Here is a 20,412-nt window from a genome sequence, read left to right as displayed (position 1 = left end):
GGATGCTGTTTGTGTGACACATGACAGACCCTCCAGAACGTGAGGCACTCTTTTTAACCGTTCTTGACAATCAGGCTAGAGGCAATTTAATTTGCATTCTGTACACTTTGAACTGGCACCAATAATGGAATTTTGGAAGCATCATTCTGTGTGTGCAGCAGCATCTGCCGACGCCATTTTGAAAGGTCTTCAAGCAACTTCTAAAATAATGACAAATGCACTTCACGTCACTGCAATATATCATATCACTATGAAAAGAATTCACAGCCATCCGCCAACTTTGCTGTGGATATGGTCAGTACTGCACAGAGTTTTCCTTGGGTCACAGGAGGAAATTAATCTGAGGGCCTATCAAAATTACCTAAATGAGAAAACTTATTGTTGTTTTATTTTGCAGTAAGTGGCAATATATATATACACACACACACACACACACACACACACACTGAAAAGTCTGGGCATTGGTGCATCTTTTCAACAATGTTTAACACTATGAACCAGACAATGCAGACGAGTAACCAATATTGGGGTGTGTTCCTAGTTGAGGACAGCTCCTAAGGAAGCTTAATGAAAACAACAATAATACCTGAAGATGATGAGTCTGTCAAGTAGCTATCTAGGGACGGCAGAATGTCCTTATAGAATTTCTCAATATCTGAAGGAATTTGAGATGACCAATCATCAAGTGCGTCAAGGCCAGCGTCTGCAAGTGGTGGAAAGCTCAAGCCTAATTTAAAGGCCATCTATAAACAACAACAACAACTTAAAATATATTTTACGTATTATAGTTAAGTTTAGTAAGTTGTACGACTATGCAGTGTACGTAAAACACTAACAAAAAACTAAAACTAGAAAATAACTTTTTGTATGCCTAAATGTTAGCAAGCATTAAGCTGGAGAGGACTTTTCTATTTCATACTCAGTGGCAGACTAAATGCAGCAGCACTCAGCAAACATCAACTATATGGATTATGCATTGCATTCCTGATATATTTGGTACACATAAATACCCACCTGCCCTAGCAAAGCAAATATCATAAAGGGAGTACTACACTAAACAGAGTACAATGTAGCTGAATCCCATTTTCCCATTTTTGAAGACCTAGTCCTAAAGAAAGGCGACTCTGCATATTGTTGGGTCACAGCTACTCATCTTGCCATGATTTCTTTGTCCAGGATTTTTATACTCACGAGATGGAGATTAAAATGCACATCAATAAAACATCCATTAAAATCACCCACCTAGATTTCACTTTTGCTTCTTCAGTGGCTTTGAAACTATCACTCCCCCCTTCCGTTTATCTACACCCAACCTCTACTTTTTACTTTTCCAAAGTAGCAAGAAAAGGGGGGTAGTGTGCAGGGACAGACTGGGAACTTAAAGTTGCCCTGGAAAAAAGTGGTCCCATGTTGTAGGAGGGCTTAAATTGACAGAAGGTGGGGCAGCACAAGTAATTAGGGCTAACAGAAGTATGCTGGGACAACAGAAGTATGTGGGCCAATAATACGGTAGTGCAGCACAAAATCCCTCCCCCAGCAGAACCAAATACCACAGTGCAGCCCCTTACCACAGTATTCAACTGTATGACCGTCATGTGAAAGGTGACACGGTTGAATTCAGAAGGGAACCTATGGCTGTTGGTCAGGTGCATATGTACCTGATGCTCCTACATTAATTAATGCTTGGAGTATCAGATCACCAATATGTACCCTCAGCAGCCATGAGGAGGGCTCAGTCAACCCTCTGGGTGTTAGTCCACCGGGAAATTTCCCTGTAGGGTATATGGCCAGTCCGCCTCTTGTGGTATGGGTAGGGAAAGGGGCAGGACAGTAGCCCAATTGATTTATCATTATCCACTGGTGTTTGGTGTGGACAATGGTTTAAATCTACACCAGCAAGGGAGCTGGAGTATTATTAAGTCTATCGCAAGCCCTGCCGGAGAAAGCGCTAAACTTATGTAAAGACCTGCACCTCTACATAACATAAGCACTTCCTCCAGCAGCACAGAGGCATTAAAAGGGGTTGTCAGCTCTGAACACGGACATAAGCTCCCCTTCACACATTTAGCCTTTATCAATGGAACATCAGAGCATTTCTTGCTCCAATGCTCCCCCTTGCCCTGCGCTGCTTAACACAGGGCAAGGGCTGTTTGTTTACTGCAGGTGACATAACCAGCTTTTTCACAGTATGCTACGCGGAGGCTTCGGCCTAGCAGTGATCCTTCGGCCTAGGCTGTGAGCTGTGCGCTGCAGCCTAGGAGAAGGAGACACCCACAGGACAAGGGAAGACCCGCCTACTATAACTTAAGGAGCAAAGGTACCGGAGCCTATAACAGGAGAACGGAGCAGCGCCCGGGGATAATAGTAAGTGCAGTGATATCCCCAGGCGCCGCTCTATATGGCAGCATACTCAGTTCACATAGTTTATACAAGTGAAAGGTCCTCTTTAAAATTCCCAGTGAAATCTGCCTTCCAAAAACCACATGGCATTCCTTTCCTTCTTCTCCCTGCCGTGTGCCCGTACAGCAGTTTACGACCACATATGGGGTGTTTCTGTAAACTACAGAATCAGGGTAATAAATATTGAGTTTTGTTTGACTGTTAACCCTTGCTTTGTTACTGGAAAAAATTTATTAAAAGGGAAAATCTGCCAAAAAAGAGAGATTCTGAAATTTCATCTCTATTTTCAGCGCTGACCGTGGCTGTGCAGAGATAATGCGCCAGCATCAGTGATTTCACTGATGCAGGCGCATGCAGCAAGGGTCCGACTATCATGACGTACATGTACTTCTCTGGTCCTTAAGTCAAGGCCAGAGATGACGTACATGTACGTCATGGGTCAGTGAACAGGTTAAAGAAGACTAACAAAAACAATAACAACACTATTTTGAATTATATTAACAACTTCATGACATAGCCATTTTTCACCTTAAGGACCAGGCCAAATTTTAGAAATCTGACATGTCACTTTATGTGGTAATAACTTTGGAACGCTTTTACTTATCCAAGCCATTCTGAGATTGTTTTCTCGTCGCATATTGTACTTCATGACAGTGGTAAATTTGAGTTAAAATATTTCATTTTTATTTATGGGGAAAAAAACTGTACCAAAATCTTTAAAAAATTAGCAAATTTCAATTTCCCTAGTTTCAAAATAGATCGTAATACCTCCAAAAATAGTTATTTTACATTCCCCATATGTCTACTTCATGTTTGGATCATTTTGAAAATTACATTTTCCTTTTTTTGGGACAATAGAAGGCTTAGAAGTTTAGAAGCAAATCTTGAAATTTTTCATAAAATTTCCAAACCCACTTTTTCAGAACCAGTTCAGGTCTGAAGTCACTTTGTAAGGCTTACATAATAGAAATCACACAAAAATTACCCGATTTTAGCAACTATACCCCTCAAGGTATTCAAAACTGATTTTACAAACTTTGTTAAGCCTTTAGGTGTTCAACAAAAATTAAAGAAAAATTTAGATGAAATTTCAGAATTTCACTTTTTTGGGCAGATTTTTACATTTTAATCAATTTTTTCCAGTAACAAAGCAAGGGTTAACAGCCAAACAAAACTCAATATTTATTACCCCGATTCTGTAGTTTACAGAAACACCCCATATGCGGTCGTAAAATGCTGTTCGGGCACATGGCAGGGTGTAGAAGGAAAGGAATGCCATATGGTTTTTGGAAGGCAGATTTCACTGGGATAATTTTAAGCTGCCATGTCACATTTGAAGACCCCCTAAAGTAGAAACTCCAAGAAAATAACCCCATTTTGGAAACCACGGGATAAGGTGGCTGTTTTGTTGGTACTATTTTAGGGTACATATGATTTTTGGTTTCTCTATATTACACTTTTGGTAAGGTAACAAAAAATTGCTGTTTTGGCACAGTTTTTTGTTTCTGTTATGTACAGTGTTCATTTGACAAGTTAGATCATGTGGTTATCATTTTTATAGAGCAGGTTGTTACGGATGTGACAATACCAAATACCACAACTTTTTTGGTTGGTTGTTTCAGTTTTACATAATAAGGCATTTTTGAAAAAAATGATTTTTTTTTTTAGTGTCCCCATATTATGAAAGACATTTTTTTTTGGGCGATTGTTTTAGTTAGGGTCAAATTTTTTGGGTATGAGAGGACGGTTTGATTGGTACTATTTTGGGGTGCATATGACTTTTTGATCACTTGAAATTACACTTTTTGTAATGTAAGGTGACACGGCGTTCACCTTAGGGGTTAGGTTACGTGATATTTTTATAGAGCTGGTTGTTACGGACGTGGCGATACCCGATATGTATACTTTTTTTTATTCTTTCACTTTAAACACAATAACAGCATTTTAGGAAGAAAAAAAAGTTACAGAGCTCCATGACGAGTATACACGTCAAATAGTGCTAAGGGGTTAAATCATGTGATTTTAAACATTCACCAGGAACTTAATCCCCTATCCTCCACTGAAGAATTTTGAATTTGAGGAGAGAATGAGCCAGAGTTCAGTTTTTGGATTGACAGCACTAGTTGCTATCATGGTCCATGGCTTGTATTTTTCGGACTATAAGACAAACTTTTTTTTCCCAACAAAAGTGAGGGAAAATGGCAGTACATCCAACAGTCCAAATGCTAATGACCGCTTCCATTATGGAAGCAGTCATTAGTATGCAGGAAGCACATAGCATTGAGGGAAGCTCTGCTCCGGCTGTAGTCACCCTTCCTGGACGTTTTCCGGGCCCTGATCTGCACTTAGTGAAGCCCAGGCTGGAAGAAGACCAAGAAGTAGCGAGTCCAGGTTTCTGGATCTGTAGAGTGGAAGCACTGTCCAAAGCAAGTGAGGCAAGTTTGTTTTTTGTTTTGTTTTTTTAAGGTCTGACCTGAGGCTAATGGGAGTCTGACCTGAGGTTGATGGAGGCGGCTTGCGGGTCTGATCTGAGGTCTGATGAAGAATGGGGGGAACTGATGAGTATCGGGGCTCTGATCTGAGGTCTAATAAAAATATTATTTCCAAAAAAGCCTGATATTAAAAGAGTGACTTTCAGAAAAACAATACGATATAAAAGAACTGGAAGAGATAATTTGGTGAGAAAACTTTGAGAAAGAAAAAAATTCAAATAGGGAAGACAATTTTAAGTTCTCATTTACAGCTCACTATAACTCTAATGTGTTGCAAATAAGGAAAATCATTCAGAAAAATTGGACTAAAAAAATTATTCTATTTTAGTTGATATACTGCCAGCAAATCCCATTTTCATATACTGTAGAGCGCCAAATATTAAAGGGATTTTCTGAGATTTTAATACTGATAAAAGTACATTAAAAATTTCACTTGTGAAATTATGTGTGTGGTATACATGCTGGAATGCCCATGTGGTTAAAATTGGTTTCGACATACATAGCATCGCGGGACATTAAAAAAAAAATATCATGGATGTTTCCCAAAAGGATTGAAACTTCAGGGTTTGAAATTAGTGAATAGGATGGAGGTTGGTTGGAATTATTCCCTTGGCAAACTCGAGGTCCGAATGTGGATTTTGACCTTAAAACATATAAATTCTAAGTGGACATTTACTAGTGAAAGATGAAGGAATTTCCTGGCCGTAAGGTTTTAAAGTAACAAGATGTCAGAAGAGGATAGAGGATTCCATTCCTAATAAGTCTATAAAATCATGTGAAAATAGTTTAACTTTTTAAGTTTTTTTTTTTTTTTAAGATCATATGTATTATGCATAGTAACAAAATGTACTGTGTGTGAAATATAGCGTTTTGGAAAATATGTGTAATATGTGATAGAGACTGTTTTATTTCTGTGTTTTAATCACCTAGTGATGTCAATCCAAAAACTAAACTCTTGTCTGGCTCATTCCCTCCACAAAATTTCCTAAGAGGAGGATAGGGGATTACTATCCTGATGGGTGTATAAAAATCTAATGATTTAATATAAGTAAAAACGAGATTTTTGTATAACTTACCAGTAAAATCTCTTTCTCGCTCTTTCCTTGGGGGACACAGAAGACCTTGGGTATAGCTCATCTCCATAGGAGGCGTGACACTAAGTGAAAACTGTTAAGCCCCTCCTCCACAGCTATACCCTCAGCCTGGAGAGAGAGACTGCCAGTTGCGTGTCCAAGCAGTGAGAAAAGGCAAAGTCCAACAAGGAACCAACAAGCCAACAACCCAACGGGTAACAAAAACTCGGAAACTGTACAGAGAAAAACAATGAATGGGTGGGTGCTGTGTCCCCCAAGGAAAGAGCGAGAAAGAGATTTTACTGGTAAGTTATACAAAAATCTCGTTTTCTCGCCCAGTTTCCTTGGGGGACACAGAAGACCTTGGGACGTTCAAAAGCAGTCCAAAAGGGGGAGGGACCACAGCACCAAGGTGAAGCACCCGAAAGGCATCAATGAACCGCCGCCCGCAAACCCAGGCGGGGCAGGCAGCATCTGCCAAAGTCAGAGTATGCACCCTGTAGAACTTGTCAAGGCGTGCAAGGTAGACCTGTGGCCGCCTTGCCCAAATGCATGGCCGAAGCCCAATGCCTCCGGCCCAGGAGGCACCGACCGCTCTGGTGAAATGAACGGTGACACTAAGACAGAATCCTGCCCTTGGTGCGGAAACCTCAGCAATAGCCAATCTGAGCAAGCGGAGGACAACCACCCTGGAGTCCGTCAACCCTATGCACAGACCTCCTGGAAACCCAAGAGGCCGAACATCTACAAGAGTCGGAGATCTCCAAGTAAAAAAACGGCAAGGCCCAAACAACGTCCAAATAGGTGAGGTGTTGAAGCGAAAGGCAAACACCACCTTCAGAAGGAAGGAAGGAACGAAGAAAAACGGGATGTAGAACAGCCCTGTCCTGGAAAAGACAGAAGGCTCGTAACAAAAAAAAGGGCCATTCCGGCACCCGTCAGAGACACGACTGATACAGAACACAACCGTACCGGACAGAAGGGGTAGAGAGAACCTCTGTAACGGCCCCAAGGACAAGATTGGAGCGCCGAGAGCACAGTATATAGTCCCAGGGCGGTACCGAAGGACAGTACAGAGGAACCAAAGAGCCACTCCGAGGAAGAAGGCCTTGGCAGGCCCAGAGGGCCGGGAACGCTGGAAGAGGAAGAACAGCGCCGACACTTGACACCCCAAGTAAAAGACAGAACCATGGGGAGAGAAATTCAGAGTGGGGAATGCACAGCTTCCCACAGAACCCCATACAAAAAACCCTAAGCCTTACGACAGATCCTGGACGAAACACAGCCAGGAGTGGACAGTAGCAAACCCGCTGGAGTCGCCTGGCAAGCGGGCGAAAACCCAATGTGATCAGGCGCAGACCAGTAACACGGGCAGAAGGGTCGACAAAACTAGCCCCGTCGGCCCTCGAACAACGTTGTCCCGTATCCACCCGAGTGGGGGAGCAGAGGACAGATGGAAAGAACCCAAAGGATCCACCAGATACCAGGAGAAGACAGGCAAAAGTCCATGCTGATGTAACCACGTTGTACAGCCCCGGTGTGGGAGATCAAAGGACAATCTGGATCGAAAAAGGTAGTCCCCCCAAGTTATCAAGAAGGCAAGTCTACAGCAGGACCATGCAATCTGCACTCAGCGGGAGGACAGCACGCGGTAGACTCGGTAAATAGGCACACAGCTAATACAGCCAGTGTGAACCAGGGAGACAGCACGAGGCCAAAAGGAACACCGGAACCATCCACATGAACAACCATGCTCCCCCCAGAGGGGAGGACAGTGAAAGAACAGCCTCTGAAGTCCGGCGGGAAGCCACATCGGAGTGATCCGTACCGAGCGGGAGCCAAACAAAGCCGGCGAGATAAGGCAGTGGAGACAGAGGCCGGCATAACACCCTCCAACCGAAAGGAGGAGGAGTGGGCAACAGGGAAGCCATAGGCCAGCTGAAAAGCAGAACCCGCTACACTGAGAGACGCCCGGTCCACCGCCTCGCAGAAGGCGAATACCTTGGAGAACCCAAGGCGGAGGTCCTCCGGACCTGGGTAATCGAGCACCCAAGAGAAGTTGGGTGACCTTCCAGAGAATAGCAGCCCGAACCTGGCAGCAGATCAGACAGAAGCGCAGAGGCGCCAAGAGGAAGGACTCATACCACACTGCATCCGAAGAGGAGGAAATTGCAGCAGGCAAGGGAATCGCAGTCCTGCACGAGCCAACGAAGAATTCGAGAGGCGCTGCAGACAACAGCACTCTCGAGCATGTGACCACTAGCGCAGGGGAACAATGCCGCGGGAGGACGAATGGGTACGTATCTAGGGACCACGAACACACCCCGGGCGGAAGGGCCACGAAAGGAATGAGTACCACCCAGCTAGGTGCAGTAGCGAACAAGTAGAGCCCGTCTACTTATAAAAAAGGTATATACCTTTGAATACATTGGGCATTCATCTGCTGTTTGTTGGACACCACCTCAGGCCCACACAGTTGGACCGAATGAGCTCTTTAGAGAATAGTGCAAGGCTTGCTGGAAGCACCATATCCCAAGAGAAAAAAGTACATCTCAGGATAAAGGGGGGCATACGGACGAGTAGCCCCGTAAGCAGTGAGAAGGCCAACCCACCTATGGGAGGAGAAGGCATACACGGCCCAAACAACGGATAGAGCGCACAAGAAAGTCCGCCCACTGCAAAAAATAGTCACTCAGCGAAGAATCAGCCAGAGTCCAACCGTAACAATGGAAGTGCAAAGTGCAACCCGAAAGGTAGTCATGCACAAGACTAGTACGGCATGCGATGGAACGCAAACAGTCCGCCCAGAAAAGGGGGAAAATGTACCTGGCAACCACTGCAGAGGCCTGCCCAAAAAAAGGGGAGGATGCCGAGGCCAGTACCTACTCCGGAAAGGTAGGACATACCATACTCCGCCCAGAAGGGGGCCATGCCCATGGCCGCACATATCCAGCAGAACGCAGGAAGGTCCACTTTAGTGAAAGGGGGCATGCACAGGTTATTCTATCATTAAGTGATTGTGCAAAAATCCACCCAACACCGAATGTCGTGAGAGTGCACCACTCCGCCAATGAAGGGGGACGTGTACCAGTCCAGCACAGCATAAACAAGGACAGCCGTGGATCGTGTGAGCGTGCAAAATGCCGCCCATGGAATAATGGGGGGCCATGCACAAGACCAGCACCGTATCCAATGGAAGTGCCAGCATTCCACCCAAGTTAGAGGGCATGCTCATGACCGGCAACGCATCCAGTGAGTGCAGTATTCCGCCCAGAAATGGGGGTCATGCACATGGCCAGCCACGCATCCAGTGAGAGCGCCGCCATGGATGAGAGTGCACGTATGTCGCCTGAGGAAAGGAGACATGTCCATGGCCGGCAGCGAATCCAGTGAGAGTGCGGCACACCGCCCACGGAAGGGGGGGGGGGTCATGCAGATGGCCTGCAACGGATCCAATGAGAGTGCAGTGTACCTATGAAAGGGGTTCACGCACACGGCCGGCACCGTATCCGGTGAGAGTGCAGTATTCCGCCTATGGAAGGTTTCATGCACATGGCCGGCAGAGAATCCAGTGTTCCGCCTATGGAAGGGGTACGTGCACATGGCCGGCACCGTAACCGGGGAAAGTGCAGTATACCTCCTTATCCGGGGAGAGTGCAGTATACCTCTCATGGAAGGGGTTCATGCACATGGCCAGCACCGTATCCGGTAAGAGTGCAATATTCCACCTATGGAAGGGTTCATGCACATAGCCGGCAGCGAATCCAGTGAGTGCAGCGTCCCGCCTGTGGAAGGGGGTCGTGCATATGGCCAACACAGCATCCGGCGAGAGTGCAGCAGTCCGCCTAGAAAAGGGGGATCATGCACGAGGCCAGGCCGCAGCCAGGGAGAGTGCAGTATTCCGCCTAGGAAGGAGGGTCATGCACCTGCAGCCACCAGAACTGGAGTGGGTGACTAAGTCTGGTCAGAAAAAAAATAAAATAAATCTGCATGCACTTGGCAGCGCTGAATCCCGGGAGAGGGCAAGAAAAAAACGCCTGGGAGGCGCCGCGGCCGGGGAACACGACACACCGCCTAAGAGAGGGGGGCATGCATACAGACAGCAGTACTGAATGATGAGGCTGCCGCGTCCTGCGCAGCCCACAAGTCCAGTTATTTAAAACAAAATAATTGTATTTTTTTTTTTTTTTTTTTTTTTATTATTATTTTTATTATCATTATTATTTATTTATTAATATTACAGCCTCCCTGAGGCAGAAAGGGGGCCACCATACAGGGGCACAGGCCGTACAGGCCCTCAGGAGCCGGCCAGTACCCAAAGGGTTAACAGGCAACTGGCCTGGGGGCGGCGCAGCGAACCCCTGGGGGTGGGGGAACCTCCAGGCGGGAAGAATCTGCGCCTGGAGAGTTCCCGCCCCCCCCCCCCCCCCCAAGAGGCCAGAATGTTGCGGCCTAGTAGGCCGTGAAGCCGGGGCCTGAATTTTAGCGTCGCCCGGCTGACCGGGGCCGCAAGTATTTAAAGTATCGGCCGGGCCTAAGCCGGCCGCGGGAGCCCCCGTACCGGTCGCGGGTGCCCAACCCGAGCGCCGGAAGTGCGCAGCAGGCCGCGAAGCCTGAACAAACTATGCACCGACGGCCGGCCGGGACCTGTTGGAACACAGCGCTATCCAATGCCGGCTGCGGGAGCCCACCCGGCAGCCGGGAGAATCAGGGACCCGAGAGGAGCGTGGAGGTGCGGCCCAGTAGGCCGCGATGTCTGGGCCCAAATTTGCGGCGTCCGGCCAACCGGACGGATGGTCGGCCGGCCTAGTTAGAGCATAGTGCGCACATGCAATGCAGACCGCGGGTGCCCACCCCGCGGCCCGGAAGAGTCAGGGGCCCGAGGAAGGAGCACCAGACGGTGCGGGCCAGCAGGCCGCGAAGCTTGGACTAAATTTCGGCGGCGCCCAGGATTACCCATGCCGTCAGGAGCGGCAGCAGGTCCTGAGCAGCGCACCGGTAAGCTCCCCCTCTTTGCGCGCGTCCTGCACCAGGGGTATGATCTATGGCGGGGAAGAGAGGGAGCAGATTGCCGCCTTGCGGCACCCCAGGGACCACCCTAGGTCCAGCAGGGCCACCCTATAGCCACTCTGCTCGGATAGGCTACCAGTATGGGGGTCAGTCACGCAGGAGACCGGGGAGGGAGGGGACGTAGGGCTGGAGAAGCCACTCTCTCACCACAGATGTCTTCACCCTCGGTCCGTTCCAGCAGGGTCGCCCCTTCAGCTACTGGCACCGTAGTGGCAGGACGCTGGAAGAGGGGCTTGGCGTGCGGGCGACCCTTGCGCTGGCGGGATGCAGGGGAGCTGGGCTGCCCTGGTCCACCTTGCCTTCTGTGGGGGAGGCAGCAGTGCGGATGACCGGCACTGGCGCAGCTCAACCCCGGGAGAAACAGAGAGGTCTAGTGCGTCTCTGTTGTCCCGTATTCTGGAACAAAAAGAAAAGAAAAAGTAAAAATCAAAAATTTTAAAACAACAAATGAGAAAACAGCCCTGCAGAGCAGGGAGTGTCTTGCCTCCTTGGACACTAAGCAAAAACTGGCAGTCTCTCTCTCCAGGCTGAGGGTATAGCTGTGGAGGAGGGGCTTAACAGTTTTCACTTAGTGTCACGCCTCCTATGGAGATGAGCTATACCCAAGGTCTTCTGTGTCCCCCAAGGAAACTGGGCGAGAAATAGTATTTATTTTAAATTAGACTATACGGATTATGGGGGACAGTTATTTAAGAAAATCTGCGTGGATAATTATAAATGAGTCGGGCAGCCCCTTTCCCTGCCCACACCACAGGATGGGTGCAAATAAAAGGAAGAGAAGGAGTGATAGTTTCGGAGACCCTGAAGAAGCCAAAGTGAAACCTAGGTGGGCGATTTTAATGGATGTTTTATTGATGTGCATTTTAATCCTCATATTGCGAGTATACAAAATCCTGGACAAAGAGGCTGTGGCTGGCCATACTCCACTTTTGTACTCTCTCTGCAATTGTGGAAGTGACTGGGGAAACAACTGGGTAATGTCGTGAAAGAGGAAGATGCCTCCATCAACGAAAAGTGTGGTGATTGACTGCAGCCATTGCAACAGGCTGTGGCGTTTAAAGGGTTATTACCATCTCAGACATCGCTAGGATATGCCTCCAGTGTCCGATAGGTGTGGGTCCCACCTTTGGGACCCACACCTTTGTTTAGGACGGAGCCCACAAAGTCCCAGAGAGTGCACCGGATATGTGCTGCCATCCTCCATACATTCATATGGGAACACCGAAAATAGCCGAGCTCTGGTTCGACTATTTCTGTCAGCCCCCATAGAAGTGAATGGAGTGGTGGGCGCACTTGCGTGGTGCACCTCCCATTCACTTCAATAGGACTTCCAAAAATAGCCAAGCATGCCACTTGGCAATTTTTGGCACTCCCATAGGAATGAATGGAGAGTGGCCGTGAATGTGTGGTGCAGGCTCCGCTCTAAGTACAGGTGCGGGTCAGACATACCCTAGTAATATGCCCCCAATGTCTGATATGGGAATAACCATTTAAGTAGAGAAGTCTAGTAACAATGAATGTCGATTTGCCTGATTTGTACCATATCATCGGGTTTAGAGCAGCACAAAATCCATATTTATAACACTGTGCGTTGAAGAGGACCGACTTCAGTTGGTTACAGCAGGGCTCACATCCTGAACTCAAAAGTTTTACTTGTGAGTATAATTGCCACTAGTAATCACTAGTCTTCCAATATGATATACCCTTTAGTCTGTTATACAAAGCTGTCATAACTTACTTGTAAAGAAGGGATGTACGCTTTCATATCATGCTTGATGATGTCAGGAGGCAGAGAAAGGATGAAAGTTAAGCAAGATGCCAAAAGCTCATCCTTAAATTGCTTCATTTTAGAAGATACCTATTAGTAATAAGTACATCGTTATAAAAACAGAAGTGTATCCACAAGTAAAATGTAAAATAAATAAACTAAATAAAAATAAAAAAGTTCAAGAAGATTTACATCCAAAACATAAAAATGGCCATAAACCAGCAAACACCAGAAACAGATTGTCTAATACAATCACAAAAGGGATAAGAAATATGGCTGGCCATGTGACCCATATAGGCGCGCTCCCATATCTAGGAACACGTTTAGAATACAGTGCTTCGGGGGAGAGGAGCTCTGTCCTATGTACGGAATGCAGACTCCACGTGAAAGGCTCTGTAAGCCACTGTATTTTTGTTTTTGTGGCACACATGGTCCTAATGAAATGCAGTATCACTATATGCAGGATGCATGTGATATCAGAGAAATTAGGTTTAACAAATATATTTTAAGTTTGGTTTGGAAACATAAACACCTTACCTCTTTGCCAAATTTCAGAAACAGAGCAAAGCAAGACATTTTTTCTGGATTTTGAGGACATTTGCCAGAACTGTTCAGACTGACACCCTACAAGTACAAAATGCATTCAAGTTCAAAGATTCAATTTCAACATTGAAGAAAGTAGCACTGAAACAACTTGAAATTAACATTCATTTGTGGGTAGAAATTCAGTATTCTGAAGGTAGCTATATGCATAATGGATGTATAATTTCAACCAAAGTGACTGTCAAGCCCTCCCATTGAAGTGAATAGGGTGGCGGAGTTGTAACTACACCTGCTCACTGCTGCAATGTAAATGGCGAGCAGGTAAACAGAGAAGAAAATACGAGCGCTGCGTTGTCTTCAAATAGCTGATCAACGCGGGTGCTGGCAGTCGGGCCCCCGCCGATCTGATATTAATGACCTATTCTGAGGACAGGTCATTAATATAGCAAAAGCGGGAAACCTCTTTAATCCATATATACGTGAGTAAAAGCACTTGATTAGAGATGTTTGTTGGCCCCCTTGCTGGTATTCTGACACTTCCTGGGTCCTCCTCTTGTCTGTACTTCGTAGTCATTTTCAACACAAAGGATATAACTGCTCAGCCAATAATTGTCAAGAGAACTGACTGGCCTAATCCAGTGATTGGCTGAGATGAGCAGTCATTTCCTCTGTGTCCACAGGAACCAGGGAGTGGAGACCAATAGTGGACCAGGGAAGCATCAGAATAGCAGCAAAGGAGGATCAGTAACGTGACTACTACCCATTTTTTATTTTATTTTTTACCTAGTTAAGACATGTGCATTCCGCATTTGTGGAACGGAACATCCTGACATCTATAGAACTGTCCTATCCTTGTCCGAAAAACGTACAAGAATAGGACATGTGCTATATTTTGGCAGATGCCACAGGACGGACATATGGATGTAGACAGCACACAGGCTGCTGTAGCCCCACTGAAGTGAATGGGTCCGCATCCAGCTAGCAAAAAATGCGGATCAGATGCGGACCAAAAATACATTAGTGTGCATGAGCACATTATATATATATATATATATATATATATATATATATATATATATATATATATATATATACACACACACACACACAGTACAGACCAAAAGTTTGGACACACCTTCTCATTCAAAGAGTTTTCTTTATTTTCATGACTATGAAAATTGTAGATTCACACTGAAGGCATCAAAACTATGAATTAACACATGTGGAATTATATATATAACAAAATAGTGTGAAACAACTGAAAATATGTCATATTCTAGGTTCTTCAAAGTAGCCACCTTTTGCTTTGATTACTGCTTTGCACACTCTTGGCATTCTCTTGATGAGCTTCAAGAGGTAGTCACCTGAAATGGTCTTGAAGGAGTTCCCAGAGATGCTTAGCACTTGTTGGCCCTTTTGCCTTCACTCTGCGGTCCAGCTCACCCCAAAACATCTCGATTGGGTTCAGGTCCGGTGACTGTGGAGGCCAGGTCATCTGGCGCAGCACCCCATCACTCTCCTTCATGGTCAAATAGCCCTAACACAGCCTGGAGGTGTGTTTGGGGTCATTGTCCTGTTGAAAAATAAATGATGGTCCAACTAAATGCAAACTGGATGGAATAGTATGCCGCTGCAAGATGCTGTGGTAGCCATGCTGGTTCAGTATGCCTTCAATTTTGAATAAATCCCCAACAGTGTCACCAGCAAAGCACCCCCACACCATCACACCTCTTCCTCCATGCTTCACGGTGGGAACCAGGCATGTAGAGTCCATCCGTTCACCTTTTCTGCGTCGCACAATGACACGGTGGTTGGAACCAAAGATCTCAAATTTGGACTCATCAGACCAAAGCACAGATTTCCACTGGTCTAATGTCCATTCCTTGTGTTCTTTAGCCCAAACAAGTCTCTTCTGCTTGTTGCCTGTCCTTAGCAGTGGTTTCCTAGCAGATATTCTACCATGAAGGCCTGATTCACACAGTCTCCTCTTAACAGTTGTTCTAGAGATGTGTCTGCTGCTAGAACTCTGTGTGGCATTGACCTGGTCTCTAATCTGAGCTGCTGTTAACCTGCGATTTCTGAGGCTGCTGACTCGGATGAACTTATCCTCCGCAGCAGAGGTGACTCTTGGTCTTCCTTTCCTGGGGCGGTCCGCATGTGAGACAGTTTCTTTGTAGCGCTTGATGGTTTTTGTGACTGCACTTGGGGACACTTTCAAAGTTTTCCCAATTTTTCGGACTGACTGACCTTCATTTCTTAAAGTAATGATGGCCACTCGTTTTTCTTTACTTAGCTGCTTTTTTCTTGCCATAATACAAATTTTAACAGTCCCTTCAGTAGGACTATCAGCTGTGTATCCACCTGACTTCTCCACAACGCAACTGATGGTCCCAACCCCATTTATAAGGCAAGAAATCCCACTTATTAAACCTGACAGGGCACACCTGTGAAGTGAAAACCATTTCAGGTGACTACCTCTTGAAGCTCATCAAGAGAATGCCCAGAGTGTGCAAAGCAGTAATCAAAGCAAAAGGTGGCTACTTTGAAGAACCTATAATATGACATATATTCAGTTGTTTCACACTTTTTTGTTATGTATATAATTCCACATGTGCTAATTCTCAGTTTTGATGCCTTCAGTGTGAATCTACAATTTTCATAGTCATGAAAATAAAGAAAACTCTTTGAATGAGGTGTGTCCAAACTTTTGGTCTGTACTGTATATATATATATATATATATATATATATATATATTATTTATATAATATTAATTCCTACCTCAAAATACTTTAATTTCTTTGCATTTTTCATTACAACAGAGAGCAGTCTGTAAAAGCCACTGATAAGGGGTAGACGCGTAGACTTTAAAACTATCTCATAGCCAAACACACAAACCCAAGGCTCAAAGAATTCCACGTGCTTGTTTGGTATTATTTCACTTCAAAGAAAAGAAAAAAAATATATATATTACACATAACCCAAAATATAACAATTTTAAATTCTAATTTAATTTTATATTATTTTATTTACAACTTTCTGCATAAAAAAAAACATAATCCAACCAAAGCAAACTTTTTAGCTCTTTTCAAAACCAAAACTTCTCCTACCCACCCTCAATGGGGCGCATACTTAACGACTCCCTACCGCTTGATTGGGATCAAAGTGAAATAAATACAGCAATGGACTGAAGGAGCGAGAACCAAGCAGCAGGGAGCAGGTAATTATGCTTCCCTACACTGCCTAGTGGAGCCTAGATAGGCAAAGAAATCTGAGCACTTACTTTGCATATATTTTAAACAAATAAGTAGATAAATAGCTTTAAATGGGTATTCCTGTCTGAGACATTGATGGCATATTGCTTAAAGGGGATGGCCACTTTCTGGTTACTGTTATAGGATGACTATATGTCATATGGCCATAAAATGCCTGCTGATGGAGAGTCATGTGACCAGGCAAATTGCCTCCATGTGATGTGTCCTCTATTCAAACACACTGCATCTGTCAAGTGCACTTTTTCTGTTGGCAGCTAAGTGCGGGTACTGTGTCTGAATGGAGGGGACATCACATGGAGGCGATATGTCTGGTCCCATAACCCTCCATCAGCAGCCATTTTATGCACAAGGCCTCCGTGTGGACAGCAGAAAAAGTGTTTGGAAACAGGGGGGCATACCTTATGAAATATAGAAAATGGTGCTGAATTTCAACAAAGGCAATATTAGTAAGTGACATGTAATCATCTAACACACACATTGATCAACAGTAACAAGAAGGTGGCCAACCCCTTTAAGAAATGTCATCAACATCAGTCCCATGTCTGCACAGTGCACTCTCCATTGTCCGCTGTATTGTTAAGGGTATTTTGAAGAACTGATATTTTCTGTGCCTTTTAATTCTGTCTCTTTTATATTGATTTTAATATTCTGTGTAATAAAGTCCTACTTGTAATGTAGTGAGATAGAGATTATTAGTATCTATACCCCATTGTGCCGATAAGACCACATTCCTGAGTGGTCTCAGAGACATGCATGCTGCACACTGGAGGAGGGGCTCAAAAGGTATAACTCTGGTTTGCACCTTGCAACAATGGGGCACTCCTCTGAATACTTGATTCTAGGTAGGATGTAAGTATTGATTTGCCCCATCTCTTGTACACCCTGGGGTGTCCGCCATGTGCAGTAACATGGCCGACTCAGAGCCCCCCACCCCACCACCTGGCCTGGTTATTTACTTTTTATTATTCTGTATGTGAATTGTGTTATTCATTCTCAAATCTTTTGGATTCATGTTATAAAACATCTGCTATGGGACTTCGGAAAATAATTGACTGTGCATGCTCAGCTAGAAAGTAGCGGAACCCACACATATCGGACTTTAATAGCGATATGCCATCAATGTCCCAGAAGGGCCAATCCCTTTAGGCTACTTACACACGAGTGTGGGTTTCAAAACAGATTTTCTCTGCATTTCAGCACCAAATCCGCATGTGTTACTTGCAGATGTTGTTACGGATTTTGATATGTTTTTGGTCTCACACTTTGGATTGACTGAAGACTGAAATCCGCACAAAAGTTTCACACAAACAATTGACATGCTGCAGATTTCAAAGTCTGAACGGCAGGTCAGTTTCCGTGCAGAATTAATATAAATATATATATATATATATATATATATATATATATATATATATTACATAAGATGGATAAATATCATTCACTTTGCGGGTCCTGTATTACACTATGGTTTTTCTGCACGAAAATCTGTGCAAAACAAAAAGGCATATAATCCGCAACCTGTGCAGGTAGCTTTAACTGACAAAGATCAACCAGAGAAAATGTATTCCATCTCTTCTATTTGTACTCAAACCTACTGATGAAGTGTGGAGGGCCAATAGAGGTGACCGTACAGCTGCTAAATCCTTTAAATGCCGTGGTTGCTGTAGACTGACTTCTTAAGGGTTCACGGTGGTAATCACTAGGATTAGATCTATAGATCTATTAGGACATGAATAGACAGCGAAGAGAAGGGAAGTGGTTAAAGAACCTGTCTTTCCATACAGAAATGGGGACTAAATGGAGTAACAACTTACTGGGAGGGGGGTATTTTTATTTTTACTTTTTTGTTATTTACATGTCAACACTTCATATATAATCTTCCCTGTCCCATCAGATAATGAAATATCAGGGAACAGTGGACTTCCTTGGGGTAGTTGGGCCTTGCACCTGCACCTAGAGGCTCCGTTTGCCCACCTATTTTCCCACCCTTCTTCTATCGATTGACAGAGCCAGGGCAGCGCTGCTTTTCTCCCGCCAGCCGTGTCTACTGCGAAAATCCCACGCCTGCGCCATCCCGTTTAGTATTCTGTGCAGGCGCAGTGAGGGAAGGACGCTCGGCGGCTGCTGGCTTCCTCACTGCTCCTGCGCTGAATATGTCAGAGTGCTCCCGGAAGAGAAGACAGCAGGCATCGCCAAGAAGGAGGAGATTCGAGCGACGTCGCTGGATCCTTCTATGTGGCAAGTATATTCCCTGTTGCTTTTAACCTCGCTGAGGATATACATATTTATGGTTGTGAATTCATGCATTATGGAAAAACCGCATCACAGTAAGCATGAATAAAATGTAACTTTTATTATTAATTTTGAAATAAATAATCAATGATCCACCCATTTAGGACAAACTACGATACGAACAAACATGCATAAAGAATGGTGGGAGAGGACAAACGCGAGGGACCCCACTAACCCTATGGGAACCCTCACTATCACCTCAACCCACAGGAATACCCTGATGGTGGATGGCCTGTGGTCCCGTACCTACCCTGACTCTCCCTAGAAAGACCCTAAGACCTCCCAATGCGTTCCCCTTAGAAAAAGTTCATCAGGGGAGAGATAATGGGTGAAGAAACATATAAAACATACACAATAAACATATAAGTCATAGATGATAATTCGATAAATCACCCAATGCCGGGTACACAAATTATTCTTGATCACAGGTTATTAAATTAGATAATTGATCGCCTATGGCACCAGATTATATAGTTATAACAGATATACAATGATACAATAACTCCAAGGGTCCCCCCTACCTGAAGGGACTAAATACAAAGACGTTACATTTGATAATCGCTCAGAGGCCAGTTCCCCAAAGTCACATGTATAAGAATAACGATGTCATATACTGTGAACCGTACTCAAATGCAGATACCACCAATCACCATACATAGGACTAAGAATGCAGATCCGATTATCACCATTAATTCTGCCACAGATTATGCCTCAGATATATACTGCTCCTATTAACAACCCAAGGAATACATATCAATATGTTAGATAGTTAAAGCAGAGGTAGCAAACATGGTCCAAAGGACCTTTTACTTATCCTTGGGTAAGGAAGGTGACAGATCTCCTGTATGGCCGCCACTGGTGAGGGGAGCCTGGTGTAGAGCCTGACATCCTGGGAGCAGAATCGCTATTAGAGCAGTAACCTAGACTCCTTTTTATAGGGCTTGATTAATTGCATCATTGTGTCCACATCCGGTTAGTGGAATGCACGCCGACTTCACCTGCGTGCGTCCACTGCCGGCCCTTCCCCTCTGTGAAGCATTCGCTTCACTTCCGGTAATTGGAACGCATCTTGCATTCCACCTGCCTCCGACTTCCTCAATGGAACGTGCCGTGCGCTCCACAGCGATGCCGGTGCTATAGTGAGTCAGGGAAGGGGAAAATCTAATTATTAAGGTATTTCTGGACATATTGGCCCTGCGTTCTTTGAACCTTCAGTATCTATCCCTAGTAATATATAATAAGGTGCTAAGATCTCAATTTTGAGCATAACTCCGGCTGTTATATGGTGGACCACCTAAATTGGGCAAGGATGCATCATTATACAATTGGCAGCTATAAGATTCAAATAACGCCGCCACTCAGATTATATATTAAATATGAATATACATATAAAGACACTTGCCGTGTCGATTCAATGGCCAGATATAATCCCCCCCAAAAAAACCTTATTAGAGAGTTAAAGAGCAGAAAAAGGTTCATTATATAAACAAAACCATGCCCT

At 44.8% G+C, this 20,412-nt stretch overlaps 1 protein-coding gene across 2 annotated transcripts in view; it reads right to left on the bottom strand.

Annotated features, from left to right (window-relative positions):
- The window catches only part of PRKDC (protein kinase, DNA-activated, catalytic subunit), a 408,896-nt gene that overhangs the window by 234,047 nt on the left and 154,437 nt on the right, over positions 1 to 20,412 (bottom strand). For both annotated transcript variants that reach the window (XM_044294047.1, XM_044294048.1), the window contains exons 18-21: positions 16,126 to 16,285; positions 13,341 to 13,427; positions 12,774 to 12,893; positions 587 to 743 (exon numbers count right to left, since the gene is read on the bottom strand). In XM_044294047.1, coding sequence (XP_044149982.1) covers positions 587 to 743; positions 12,774 to 12,893; positions 13,341 to 13,427; positions 16,126 to 16,285 — 524 coding nt within the window. The remainder of the gene's footprint in view (positions 1 to 586; positions 744 to 12,773; positions 12,894 to 13,340; positions 13,428 to 16,125; positions 16,286 to 20,412) is intronic.

Source organism: Bufo gargarizans, chromosome 5, assembly GCF_014858855.1.
Source record: "Bufo gargarizans isolate SCDJY-AF-19 chromosome 5, ASM1485885v1, whole genome shotgun sequence".
NCBI lineage: Eukaryota > Metazoa > Chordata > Amphibia > Anura > Bufonidae > Bufo > Bufo gargarizans.
Note: the sequence above shows the minus strand (reverse complement) of the source record. Positions and strands in the feature narration are given on the sequence as shown.